At 43.0% G+C, this 14208-nt stretch overlaps 1 protein-coding gene across 1 annotated transcript; it reads right to left on the bottom strand.

Annotated features, from left to right (window-relative positions):
- On the bottom strand, positions 1–11732 carry mtmr7a (myotubularin related protein 7a). The gene is made up of 14 exons (XM_047585850.1): positions 11504–11732; positions 11105–11227; positions 10761–10923; positions 10352–10509; positions 10122–10250; positions 8560–8694; positions 8171–8303; positions 5537–5646; positions 3582–3707; positions 3256–3305; positions 2973–3173; positions 2621–2755; positions 1825–1951; positions 1–1699 (listed from the first exon to the last, which is right to left on the bottom strand). The coding sequence occupies exons 1-14, from the start codon at positions 11525–11527 to the stop codon at positions 1358–1360; spliced, it is 1956 nt and encodes a 651-aa protein (XP_047441806.1). The 5' UTR covers positions 11528–11732; the 3' UTR covers positions 1–1357.
- Positions 11733–14208: the final 2476 nt, after the last annotated feature.

Raw genomic sequence — 14208 nt, 5'->3', positions numbered from 1 at the left:
TGCGACAGACAATAATGTATTTATTTAATTCACAGGAAAACACACTATGCTTGACTTTGCATCTAGATCCGTGTGACAAATTTGGCTCTTGTTCCAGCTCCCTTTAAAGCTCCCTTTTAATATATATATATATATATACACACACACAAGGACATTATTCACGACTCTCAGCAAGAAAACAAATGAAAAAAAAGGTTTTAAAGTGAGATAACAGAAGACAAAAAAAAGTACAAAAATATCTTGTCATGCTTTTCTTGGTAACCTCTGCATTGTTCAGTTGCTGGAGTGCACACACAGTGACGTGTACCGCCATACAATTAAAGTGAGCAATTACTAATTCTAGAGTTGAAATAGCACATATATTATAAAGAGTCATCTGCAGATTCAGTAGACAAATCATGTTCTCCATGCACTACAACTGATCTATGTTGAAGTATTGCATAAATTCTCTTCAGTCAAATTTCAAATATTTATTCGTCACATATCTCGTAACAAGAGCACAAGATGCCAATCAGTGACCACAAACTGCTGTAGTCACTTCCAAACCACCGCTGAGGTCACTGCAGTGCTGAGCGACTATAGTTCAGTCAAAAATGTGTCCTCTATCCTACCATTTTAACAAATTTTGGGGCAGTACAAGATTACTGCTGCTCGTTCAGGCCAGACTGAGCAACCATAAGGTGCAACAGCATTTTATTCATTGTGGATTGTTCGATGTATTTAATGGTTTTGTTCTGATTTTCCTATTTCTGTTTATATAAATGTAGTAATTTTTACTCTCAAAGCAGCCTACGATTTCACTACAGCTAACAAATGATTCAAGTTGATAATTAATCTGTCGCGATCCACCTGAGTATTGGTGTTTAAGCTACAAATTGTCTAATCAAAACCTTTTCAAACAGCTTGCATTGTAAAGCCATAAGCCTAAAGAACAAAGCCACTGTACGGAAGACCATAATTCAAAGCAGTCACACACCCACACACACACCTAAATGGCTTGTTAATTCACACACTTTGTTTAGATGTACTGTTAATTATTCTGTATTGTTGTTGGCTTGCTTGCAATTCTGGTCAACTTGTTTTCATTTTAAAGTCTCAAAATATCTGGTTAAAATATTTGGAAAATATTAAAACTTTCTTCACAATCTTTTTACTGGAGTAAGAAGGAAAAAGGCAGTCAGCTACAGTAAACAGTTATTAACTAGTGGCAACAAGGAAGGACTGCCACACCACATGCAAATGAAAGTGCAAGTCAAACAGGAAACCCGAATAAGACTTCTGAATGTAAAGGTAGTGTTGGTTCAGTGCTGCTCGGTGGACAGCCGGCGCTGCACCTCCCACCGAGTGCTACACTTGCTCAAGCAGCAGAGTAGGCGGCCTCATCGGAGTCCGGATCTCTGGCGCTGTCCTCGCTCAGAGGGGAACGGCAGCTCAGATCTGCAATCCCAGACTCCTGGTCGCTGCCGTTCGAGAAGTTGGAGTCAGTAGTTTGGTTCAAGTCCTGTGGCACTAGGATCAGGGCGCCGTCTGGTGCTTTGGGCTGGCAGGGGCTGCTGGTGATGAAGCCGCCGGTGTAGTCCTGAGGAGTGTTGACCAGGCCGAGGTCGTTTCCATGAGCCCACACTGTGGGGCTGTTATCAGAGGCGGTCGGTATCCAGGTATCACTCCACACCTGATCCTGCTCCAGCTGAGAAATTTTCTATTGATAAAATACAAAATCTATGGTTACCGGCTAGAAGCACCAGAAAAAATACTAAAGCAGATAATATTTTCCTCATGAGAAACATCTTGCAGTACAGATAGATGTCGATAACTCTGTCGTACCTCTTTATGTGACGCCAACTGTTCCTCCAGCTGCTGGGTCTCCTCCCGGATGGCCCTCAGATAATCCTCTACACACTGTCGGGGATGCATCCCGCGGTCAAATCGGTTGTAGAGGCCTCGCCAAAATCTATACAAGCAAAAAAAAAAACTGCCTCGTAAATCTCTGCAGTATGTCTGCCCAGACTCATGGTTTAACACTGGAGTTATATATAGCGATCATCCATAACATTATGACCTAATATTGTCATAATGAGTCTCCAAAACGGTTCTGACTCATCAGAGAATGGATATGGTGCTTCTGAGGGTGCTCTGTGGTGTCTGGAAATAGGATGTTGTTAGTGGGGGGGCTTTGGGTCCTATGGGTGGGCGTGTGGGTTATGGGTGCCTGTGTGTGCCTGGTCTGGTCTAGGTGGTTGCTACATGTCTAACATCCACATGAATGCCAGATCCAAACGTTTCCCAGCAGAACAATGAATTGTCACAAGATGGTTTAAATGTTGTTTACATCACATGTCAGTGGTCATAATGTTGTGGCTGATCATTGTATTACTATAGTATATATATATACTATAGTAATACAATGATCTTAACAGTTCACTTTTAAACACAAATAAAATCAGTTCATCCTTTGCCAAATTCCTCACTTAGCCCCCAAGTGTTCCCCTAATAACAGTAGCCTGACCTCTAGGCTGTAACTCACATAATCACAACAGTTATTTAATTCAGAGTTACACTTTAAACATGTAGACAACAGGATTCACACTCTACTGTGTTGTAACTGTTTGGAAGAACCTACTTAAAACAGTAGGGGGCAGTAGACGGCCGGAGGAGCCCCTGAGTCTGGCTGTGGTCTGGCCGGTACAGAGGGTTGACGTAGTCTGCACGGTTCATCCACAGGTAACTCCACAATGAGTGAGTCCTCTCACGAACCCTGCGTGGACGTCAAATGAGAACCGATCACATGAAGACCAAAGAAAATGACAGATGATTGGCTCCATTAAAAGAGGAATGAGTCACCTCCATTTGCCCATTGACGTAACTTAACTACAGGCTGTCACCTCTGTTCAGCATTCAGTCCTCTCTAAGGTCACACGTCTGTGTGTGAAAAGAAAAAATAAACTGACGGCGGCAGCAGGTTTCAATCTCACCTCAGCTCTATCCTCTCGCGCTGGTTGTTGCCAATGAAGTTGCCGTACTGGCAGGAGTAAATGTGGCTGTGAATGGTGATGAGGAACCTTTCGCTGAACTCGAAGGCACAGGGGAACTGCTCCATCAGCTGCCACACGCACTCCAGGAACTGGTCGATGATGGGAGACACCTCTTTAGGATCTCCAACCAAGTGGTTGCATCTGTGGGAGACGTGGACGCAATTAGATCGAAACGCTACGCCCTTATCGCGGATGACGTAAAAGCACTTGTCTGGAGGCAAACCTGTGGGAGAACTTGTGTCCGAATGAGACCCAGTCTTTCTCGATGAGAACCTGAGAACAAAAAAAAAAAAAAAGAGGATTTGCAGTTAATCCTTTTCTTTTTCCATTTGCAGTGGAAAATAAACTTCTAAGTGGGGGCAAGTTCCTCTCAGTTTAGAAGCAATTCCCAAAACCAGTCTTCAGTATTTATTTATCTTGGTGTATTTAAAGTGAGCCAGTGAAGAGTGCTCTGATCTAAAACACCGAGTGGACAACATGGTCTAACATCAAGTAAAACCAGGCAGCGGATGGTTCAAAGTGCTGTCGTGGTTCGAATGAAATAGTTACCATGAATCCTTTGAGGGTCCTGTAGAAGGGATCCAGCAGCACAGAGGCCACTGAACACACCTGGGAGGTGCGGTCCCACCCGTCTGAACAGTGGACCAGGACACTGACGCCCTCCTGTGCAACAGCCTGCAGACACACACGACTAATATAAAACAGCCCAACAATTTCCCTTTTTTTTGTACCATTTGAGTTTCTGCACTGGAGACAGGCCTGAGGGATCTTTAAGATAATTTTTTAGTTTGTTTAGACATCTCATGTTCTTGTGTTTATACGTTTCAAGAGGCCTGACATAGTTTGTTGAGATATTTTCAGAGCAATTAAAATCCTGCCATAGTCAGTTGAGTTGACTGACATTGCCCTTAGAAGTACACACACACGCACACACACGCACACACACACACACACACACACACACACTAAACCAACATCAAATAACTGCCTGTGTCTGGACCAAAAACTTGCACTTGTACACACACTGTGATTACTACAGCCAACAGCCAGCTGGCACATGCTGCACGTTCTGTGCTTATGGGAAAAGACATAACTCTCCGTGCCAGCAGGTGGCAGTAGTCTGCATTCAAAAGTTCAGACTACATAAAAACAAGCTGATCATGCAATCCTCTCTCTGAATCTAATCCTTCCACATAATTCACATCGTCAAAATTAGGTTAACTGACGTCCTGACACTGGACTGTTGTCTCTGTGTGTCACGTCCTCCTTTAACTGTACAACCTCAAGTATTTAATTACTTGAACCTGAGAAACCCACTACTGTCTGATGCGTGATTTACAGTACTGTTGCACATTGACAGCATAGCTACGATGTTTTGGGTTACGCCGCCAAAAGCCACTGAACATTGTGGCTACTGGTCAGTCGTGTTGAGTTTCACACCCTTTTTCACACAGTGGTGAGTGGAAGTAAATAAATATGGATGATCATTAAATTTCACTGAAATGACACAGAGAGGATGTCTGGGTAGATGGTAGGAGCCTGAACAATAGAGAATTTGTCTGTGCTTGTCCGGCTGCTGAGTCACATTAACAAAGAAATGCATTTTATTTGCTGCGTTTCCATTACCCTTTAAAATGTACAAAACCTAAATACAAAAACTGGTAATGGAAATGCATACATTTAAACAAAACTCTCAAATATTGCTAAGACAAATTTTTACACTCTGATGAGGTGGTTTTGTAGATGCATCGATATAAAAGTGTATTGTGGAAATACAATGGGAACACTTCTTCCTTGTTACCGGAGATGATTTAGGGGGTCATGTGACCAGTTTATTTGAAGTCCAATGTCCACTACAGTCTCGCATGACAAGAATTTAAAAGAATTATTAGATGTTGCGGAGATGAGACATTACGAGAGTTACAGCTCATTCGGAAACTACCTTTTAATGGAAACACAAACAAAGCGTAATTGTACTTTATCAAATTTTTTTTAGAAATATTGCTTTAATTTTGCGAAAAAATGGAAAAATAAGTAAGACAGTTATATTTCTGGGGGCATGCGGGTTAAGTCATAGGGTCAGGAGCTATGTCGTAGACTACAGTTAACGGCTATAGCTCAGGCGTCACTGTGCGGCGGTGCTACAAATTACGCATAAGAAACACAAAGTATGAGTGGAATGACTACAATGTTATTTGTAAACAGAGGATTCAAACTATTTCCTTATGCGATTGACCTTCGAGAAGTGTCAATTAAATTGCGTTGTCCTTAGGGACGTTCCAGTTTGCGCTTCTGTATTGCACTGTGTTTCTAATAACTTTGTATGCCACATATCTATGAGGGATCCACTGCCACACTGTACCAGATTAAACTGCTCTTCCTACACAGACAGACATTTATAAAAAGACATGTACACAAGCAGGATACAGCAACACACACACACACCTAAGCTAATATTGAGTGCAGCGGTGAGGCAGACAGTGGGGATTAGCCTCCAGACTGACCTTGGCGATGAAGATGCCTGCATCCAGCACGGCTTTGATGTGCTTCAGCCAGCCTGAGCTCTCCAGACCCTCCAGGAAGTCAGACATGGAGGGGGAACGCAGCTCGCTCACTGTAACCACAACACAGCTGTCTCACTGGCAGGAAGCACGGAGCATGTCGCTTGACTTTATTAAACTTTGCATTCGCTTTCACAGAACTGACAGCAGCAGGTCACACGAGCACATTTTGGTCCTCAAAACAGATTTCTTTCAGCAGCGGCTCAGCGATTATCAATGTTAACACGTCCTGTAACGTTTGGATCATCCAACTCTGACATGTGTTTAAACGTGCGTGCTACGTTCCTCTTCACAGCTCGAAAAAAAAGAAGCGATAACAATTGGAGGCTTATCCGGGATATTCCTGTTTTTTCCTTCTGACAATCAGTAGGAAGCTACTCATTGTGTTTGTTTGGCCAGTGAGTGAAACTGACTTTCAACTTGCAAGACTTTGTTGACAATCCCTCATTTGAAAAGATTAACGTGTTGCAAGGATGAGTTATTGTGTATGGCAGCACACTTTGACATTCCTGCTCAAACGCATGCCCTTAAGAAAGAAATTTGGTTCAGCTAAATGTCCTTAGTCCCGCCCAGCTTGTGGCTGAGGGTTCAGCTAATGATGTCCCTTCTACTACAGCAGGTGCTCCTGCTATGTTACGTCGTCCTGACCCATTCTCTCGAGAGTCTCAGAGGTGGAGGCCAAGGAAAAGGAACTGGTGCGTAAAGCAGACTAAGATCTCTGCCTACAGGTACGAAAGTTAGAAACAGAAGCTGAGACAAAAGTAAGACGAGAAAATATATGTGACAAAAAATATTTCTTTGGTTCGGGCATTTCGACAGGCACAAGTTGATTCATATTTCAGTGCTTTTGAAATGATGTGGCTTGTCCTCCTCAGATCGACCCGGACATGAGTCTCTGGACGTGGACGCGTTCTTACATGCGGCATTTGCTGCACTCCTGCCGTGGAAGATCCACAAATGCGCGCAGCGATTTGCAAACGTGCGTGGAGGCTTGTCCGTGTGCCTGCGTGACACATTAAGTGTTTTATCCAATCCTTTCTGTCTGGCTGGAATAAATCCATTCATGAAAAGGGAAGCATGGAGGCAGCAATACAGAACTTGTCTGTGGCTGAAACATCTGTGTTGGAGACCTAAAAAGGGTCTCCACGGTTGGATAAAAAACTAAAAACAAAATGGTTGTAAACCATTTGAGTCAATGTGGGACCGTCTGTACTCAAATGAATATGTCAGGTGATGTAACAGGTTTCCAGAAGGGGTAGAAACATGGCGGCAACTTTGTCTTCTGTCATAATTCTGGCAGGTTTGGGATTCTTTGTGCATATTAAAAATATATATATATTGATTCTATATATATTGATGTTGTGGGGGCATGGAAACACATCCACAGAATAATTGGTTGAAGAAATATTGTACACATAAATGGAGCGAATGTCCGTTGTCAACTACTTTGGTGCAGAATGAAGAGATTAATCAGCTGGTCAACATGTTGCCATTAAATGTGGTTTGGGCCTTAATGGTTCCCAGAGGAGGAAAACTATTGACTTTGCTGATCTCGCCCCCAACAGGATGATGTTTTAAACAAATATCCATTTCTGCAACAGTAAGGCTTACTGTACTGTTTGTGTTGTAAGAATGACTCTGAAATTTATTTTTCCATCTTCATGAGTTCACCATAAATATTTGCAAGTTCATTTAGGGGGAAGAGCGACGTGAGCCCGTTTCTGCATAGCCTGACGACAATTTATCACATTTACGCACATAACTCACTTTTAGATAACTGAAAACATCTGCTCACTCCGCACTCATTACAGTGGAGACTGAGACTTTTTTTTTTTTTTTTTTTTTTTTTTTTGCTGACACCGCATCAGTTTGCTGACCTGAAAGAACAGCGTCTGATAGCAGAGGAGCAGGTGAACAGGTTCATTCAGCCTCTGGTTTTATAACACTTAGCAGAGCAGACTCCCACTTAGAAGAAATGTTCAAGTTAATTCTGTCAAGCGGGAGGTGGGCGGAGGGGGGTCTTCTAAATCTTGCTCAAGTGTGCAATCAGGCAGAGCGAGGGAGGCAGACTCTAAAGGGCAGGCGCTGTCTCCGGCATTTAAAGACTTCCCTGAAGCTGCCAGGGGGCAAAGAGTTATCACAACTAAGAACAGCTATAACTTTTCAGACTTGAATTCACATCATTCTCACGCCCTCTGTCTCTCTTTGGGGGATAATGTCCGGGATTGTCCACTCCGGGAAACCAAAATAGCCCCGAAATAAAACCCAGATGGATTCAAAGTCTTCCTCGGAGCACCCCTGCACAATACCCAGAAATCCTCCAGTGGGCTCATTTGAGGCCTGATTGCGGCACAGTTCAGTCTGCATGACTGCATATGAAAAACCGCAGGGGTTGCGAGGGGTCCTGCTCTGTTTGGTAATGTGAAGAAGCAGCTGATTTAAACAGACCATGCCAGAAAATATACATTCTGTTCCACAAACACTGATGTGGTGAAACATTTCTGACCGTGACGAATGCTCTGCTGACACGGTCCCCGAGCTGCCTCTACGGAAAACAAAGCAAAACGTGACGATTACCTTCCAACATTTTCTGCTGGCTGTTCCTCATGACGTGGATGTTCTCGATGCCGATGAACTGGAATTTTATGTTGGAGTAGTTGTCTTCGTTTTCGTACCCCTTCCCCGCAGCTCGGTTCGCAATTGCGTTCAGCTGGAGAGAGACATGACTGTCAGTTAACTCAATTCATTTTAATGACCGCAAAACAAGCTGGAGCCGCTGTAGCAGCGTGACTTTATCACAACCACTGGTCATGGCGCAGCTTGCACAGAGCCCGGATGTTTGAAAAGCCTTTGCTGTGAAGGCATACAGCTGGCAGTATGGAAAATAAAGGCCACCTGAACATACACCCCGGTGCCGTAAGAGTTGTATTTTTGCAGGCCATTCCTCGGACATAAAAGGGGCTCACCTTAGGCCTGGTGTCCACCACATACATGAAGTCGCTGCGGGGATTGGACCTCAGTATGGCCTCGAGCATCTGTTCATCCTCCAGGCAGCGAGCGCTGAAACCTGACAGGGGCTGGCTGCTGCGGCAGATGGCAGCCTGAAAGGAGGCAAGAGGCAGCTTCACACAGGACGTCTCCTAATCCGTTTGATTTTAATGGATATTTTTTTTACATTTGGAACGAAAGAAAACGTTGTGAGAATCGGGGCGAATCCGAATTCTCACTGCACATTTTTCTTTCAGAGCATGTTCGGTTCAAATGAATCAACCACACAGTTTCTCATATCTCCATTTAGTGGCCACAAGGGAAAGGGCCAGAGATCCGTGTGCGATTCTTCCTTCTGGCACATGAACCAGAGTGGAGCTCTTGGTATGACCTTCAATCCTGGGAAGCTGACCTCAAACACATAAAGCACTCCCAACTGTCAAATCAAAGACCGATGAGGTAAATTATGAAATGCTCAGGCTTGTGCTTAACTCAGATATGTGACTTTTATTAACGTAAAAGCACTGTAGCCAAATTGTAGCGGGTGATAATAAGTCACATTTAATGACAAAATGCACAATTAGTTTCAAGTCATCGCACGCAGTCTTGCATGACTCATATTGAGGCAAAATCAGATCCATCCGTTCGCCCCAAGACTCAAAGGTCCCGACCCAGTAGACGGACATACTGTAGTGATCTGGGAATCTGGGAATCCAAATTAGATTACGCACCAAACACAGAATCTGGTGGTTTTTCTTTGCCATCAGACCAGACAGTACCAATAACAGCAGTGAATTGATGTTAGCTTTGAAGTATTTTCAACGTCACACGATAAACCATCTTCCCACACTTTAAACAGTGGTGTACTGGTGGAACAGTTTGTGGCAAAGACAATGAGAAGCAGTACAACTGGTTGAACCTAGCTTTACCCAACCTTCCCCACTGTGGGACGAATTAAAGGTAGAGATCGACTGATTTGGATTTTCTTTAAGGTCGATACCGATTTCATTTACATCAGCATTGGCAGATGCGCTGCCGTTTTTTCTGAACCAATATTTGGAGCCGAAACTGCTTTTTCTCTGTTCATTCACATGATAAAAATGATACATTGGTAATAAATGTCTCAATTTAACCAAAAACATAAACATTTATCATACTCAAAGAATATTTAACGCTCTGCAAACACAAGCATACAATTTTTTTTTTAAAAAGAGGTAGAGCACAAGCAATTGTCATTTGCCAGCCAAGTGTGTTTAGCTTATAGGCAGTATTAGTCTGACACCTAAGCTTTAACAACAATACATAATCCTACCAAAAGCTTAACAACAACACGCTCCAATCTAAACTGTGGGCAGTGGTTGATTGACACTATTAGTTGGAGAAAAGAGAGACAAAAAAAACTCCTACTTAACAACAACAACAGTGAAAGTTAGGGCTGTTGCTCATGAATGTAATGTGTTAGTGCTGACTGATAAAGCAAATAGATCTTTGTTTGGTAAGAAAAGATTTAGACTTAGAAATGTGTGCAAAGGGAACTTACATGATTTTCTTTGGAGTAGTACGACAGGGCAGGAAACCTGCCTCTGCTTCTGAACTTGGAGCTCCCCACGATGACCGGAGGCGTGGCAGACTCGGGTACAAACAATTCGGCCGGGTAAGTGTCGCTCACCTTTTGAAAAAAAGATGTAACCAAATTCTTAAGCAACCACAGTGGCCATATTAGGAGAAAGCGGCACAGAACGGTGCATTAAACGAGGTCACCGCGCTGACCTTGTAGTGTTGGTTGACCGGGGAGAGTTTCCACTGAGAGTTTGGGAGACCCATTCTCCTGTAATCAGCCTTGAGGTCCAAGAAGTCCCACTCCTGTCGTCTCTCCTTCTCATCAACATTAGGCTTGTAGGAGAAGCAGTACAGCTCCTCAAAACTCTCTGCAAAACATAACGCCAGTTGACAGCTTAAGTTTGATGAACCCGCTTTGCATCAGTTTGATCGACCAAAGCAGAAAAAACTGGAACCAGAACAGTGCCAAATAGTGAGGAAGAAATTAAACATTTATACACAATTTCAACAATGTTACCACTGGAAAAAAGCCTCGTGACAATCATATCAGGTTCACATGTTAAGTTGTGCGACAACGTTACCAAATCAGGCCTTTTGCTGTCGTCACATCACAGCTCACCTGGCTGGCACAGACGCTGCAGGGACAAGTGGACATCGTGGCATTCCTGCTCTCGGGATATGATCAAATGCAGGACCTGGAAGTTCTTACAGTGAATGAGCAGGGGACATCCCGAGGCAGTGGCAACCTGCTTCTCCACGCTGGACACCAAACTGTGAAGCACCTGATGAAAGAGGCGTGTTTCACATTGTTACATTGTAAACACACACACGCACAGCCTGGGGCACGCATGCACAGAGTGATGCAAATCAAAACAACAGCCTTACAGTGCACTGGACGCGTTTTAGCGTGAATGTTTACCACGTACTGTACTCTGATTTCCGGGGCACTAAACTGAGGCCTACCCATGTTTCATTGCGCACTCCGGCCTCGTTTTCCACGAAGATGCTGTGCGTGGCTGTCAGGTACAGGGTGCCCACCCTGCTCCTCTTGGGTGACACTCTGTCAAGCAGCCTGACATTCTCCACCTGGAAGGGGGAGGGTGAGAAAAAGAGCCCTCAGCTTCTGCAAGAACACCAACAACTCGCGTGGCTTTCACACAGCTGCACAGATGTGTTCACTGCGCGCACAGCCAAACACCTTCAGCTGTGGCAAGGTTACGCACGGCCTTTATGTTAAACCCCGTTACTGTGTTTAATTGTCCCCCTTTAAAGCTCGTAATTGTGAGTGCGCATGTCGGTTCCCTGCTGGGGTGTCACTGGAGGCACAGTGCGGAAATGTAGCTAATCACTGCAGTCGGTTACCTTTGGTAGTCGGATGTGCTCCATCAGCAGCTGAGCTTCCCTCGACAGCTGAACGCAATTGTCTAGCAGCAGTACAACATGTGTACAGTAGTGTGACAATAGGCTATGGGTTAGTTTAAATGGTTAACGTTCGTCATTCGCTCTCAGGTAAAAAAAACAAAACAACAACAAAGAAAACAGCCATAATTTTTATCTGGACTTCCTTCAACGTAGCAGAACCTCGAGGTCCTAAAGCCCTCCCGGTTCAGAGCGTCAAAAAAAAAAAAAAAAAAAAAAAAAAATGCGGAAGTGACTTCAACTTGCATTCTGAGTAAATGTCAACAGGGGGCGGTGGAGTCTGATTGTGTAGGTCAATTTAAAAATGATCCTTTTAACTTGATTTATCGCCTCAGAAAATATTTTGAATTTGTTTACGACCTTAGTTGCTAGTTAAATTCATCTACAGCACAGCATGCTGTTCATTTAGTGAATTTGGACAGTTTTTAAGATTAAAAGTCTTGTGATTGACGAGCTGCTACCATGGCGACCTGTAACTGAAAGATGTATGATAATGTTAAAAATGACGTGTTGAGACATTTTTTCTTCATGATAGTACATTTAGTTCTCTTTTATTTTTTGCTTGTTGTTGTTATTTTTTGCTGCACTAAACTAGCATCCTCGTAACTGGAAATTGTCACATGTTTGCTCATGTTTTACAGAAATAATGGAGGTGGATGTTACGTTCATATATTCTAATTTCTCAACATTTTAAAACGTCTGTGGAAATATTCCCAACGGCCTCATCTTTTCATTATATCTTTACATTTCCTTCATTAAGGTACCCAGTAATTAGCTTGCTAGCTGTTTGTGTCGGTGGCTTCTACACGACTTTCCACGCTGTAATGTAACCACAAGTTCACAACTTCCATCTGAAGGCAGAAAAAACTTCAAACTGACACCCAGCACTTGTCATGATGCATTTGATCACAAATCAAAGCTGAGGTGGCTTCAACTTTTTTCAGTGCTCCAGAGACGAGGTTTACTAACTTATAGTGTGAACCATATTGTGAACATACAGCAACGTTAGCATTTGCTATGCCATGCATCGTCCCCAGCTCCATCGTCTGTATCAAAGCTGGTCACTTTCTGGCTCCAAAACCAAGCTAGCGTAGCCAAAACGCCAAACTGTAGGGTTCAAAATGGTACAGTATTGAGAAACTGTCTGAATAAAAAATTAAAGAGCATAGTCAAGATATACCTCAAGTAATTTAATCCGTCATAATTGCTCAACTTCTAAAATTGCTTATCAGATTATTATTATTTCGTGACACAATTCAGGTTACACGGAAAACAGAAAACACAAGCTACTGTGTTTCTGGCTTGTTTTTGTTGTGTGAAACTTTGCTGTAGTAGCAAGAAAAACACAGCTGTCAGAGCCTGTTTCATTGTCCTGATGTTGTGTCTGCTGACTTGCATTACTTACCGCAGCTATTGATGTAACCGAGTCATCATTATTATGTTTCAGTGTCATGAAATGTCAAATGCGTGTATTAGGCGTACATGAGGTTACTAAAATGCTCTAATAAGGCTGATAAGATCTGAGTTGAAGCTATCAGAAGAGTGACGGGGTAAATCTTTGGGGGAAGTCATGCACTCAGATGAGCGTCCTGGGACTGCGGATACAGTATGTGGTCCAGACTGTATGGAAATGTGTCTTCAATGACTGGTCTCAGCGCATCTTCAATCTTTCTTGGGGGTTTACTTAGTTGCTGCCCACTTGTGATTAGATCACCCAGAATAGAGATTGATACTAGGTAGGAACAGAGCCTTAGCTTTCGCACATGATGCCAAACTGTTTAAAAAAATAAAAATCCTGATTTACTTTACACTAGTCTGAGAGCAAAGTCAACACTGGTATCCATATACTGTACGCCTTTCAGTATTATACTGTATATTCTGGCTGGCTGAGTATAAAATATGTGGAGTTTGTTTAAGTGATTGTCCCACTGTTAAACAGAGCGTGAAGCTATTTTGAGAAACTGCAGTGCAAACACAGATGGGTGCCATATGATTTAAAACTGGATGTTTACACATTTTATTTTTTATTTTTTGGATCTACACACCCACACTCAACTGTTTTTCATACATCTCCATAGCTTTGGCAGTTCGTATTAAGTTTCACAGTTTATTTTGGATTATTGTATTTTTATCTGCTCCAGCTTTCTGTGCACCGCTGAGCAGTGTGGCCATCTGTTGCAGGACAGTAGCCAGGAAAAAAAAACAACAAAAAAAAAAACTGTAAAAGTAGGTGGTTTAACTAAGCAGAAGTGATTTGTAACTAAGTGACTCCTGCTACACACCCTCTTCTACTGCGCTCCATTCATGCATGAGGATCCAAAAAAAGCCTTCGTCTCCAGTGATTATGAAAAAACAAACAAACAACAAAAAAAAACCCCTATAAGTCCTGATGGATATTTCACTTCTGCAGCCTTGATGACTGAACTGCCCTGCGTTTATGATAGATATCTGTTTTCTTAGTGGCGCATGTATAGTAGAAGTAATTGCAGAAAGCATACAGAGGAGGGTTTGAAAGTAAATATTTATTCAGGGTCGTAATCTTGTGAAATCTCCTGTGACCAGCGTCCAGTTTTACTCTAACCCTTGTAACCCTGAGTGGAATGAAGTATTGGAAGTCCTCATATCCTGAGGGGCTAAAGTCAGCTTGA

The sequence above is a fragment of the Mugil cephalus genome, chromosome 5 (genome assembly GCF_022458985.1).
Source record: "Mugil cephalus isolate CIBA_MC_2020 chromosome 5, CIBA_Mcephalus_1.1, whole genome shotgun sequence".
NCBI classification, from domain to species: Eukaryota; Metazoa; Chordata; class Actinopteri; order Mugiliformes; family Mugilidae; genus Mugil; species Mugil cephalus.
This window is presented reverse-complemented; position numbering and strand designations above follow the sequence as displayed.

Bases quoted from the DNA above. Each gene is read 5' to 3' on its own strand.
- mtmr7a (XM_047585850.1), bottom strand. From the start codon at position 11,527: ATGGAGCACATCCGACTACCAAAG. The intron at 10,251-10,351 runs GTCAGCGCGGTG...TTTTTTCAAAAG, and splicing joins CGGTCAACCAACACTACAAG to GTGAGCGACACTTACCCGGC. The intron at 1,952-2,620 runs GTAGGTTCTTCC...TTGCTTGTATAG, and splicing joins ACTGCCCCCTACTGTTTTAA to ATTTTGGCGAGGCCTCTACA.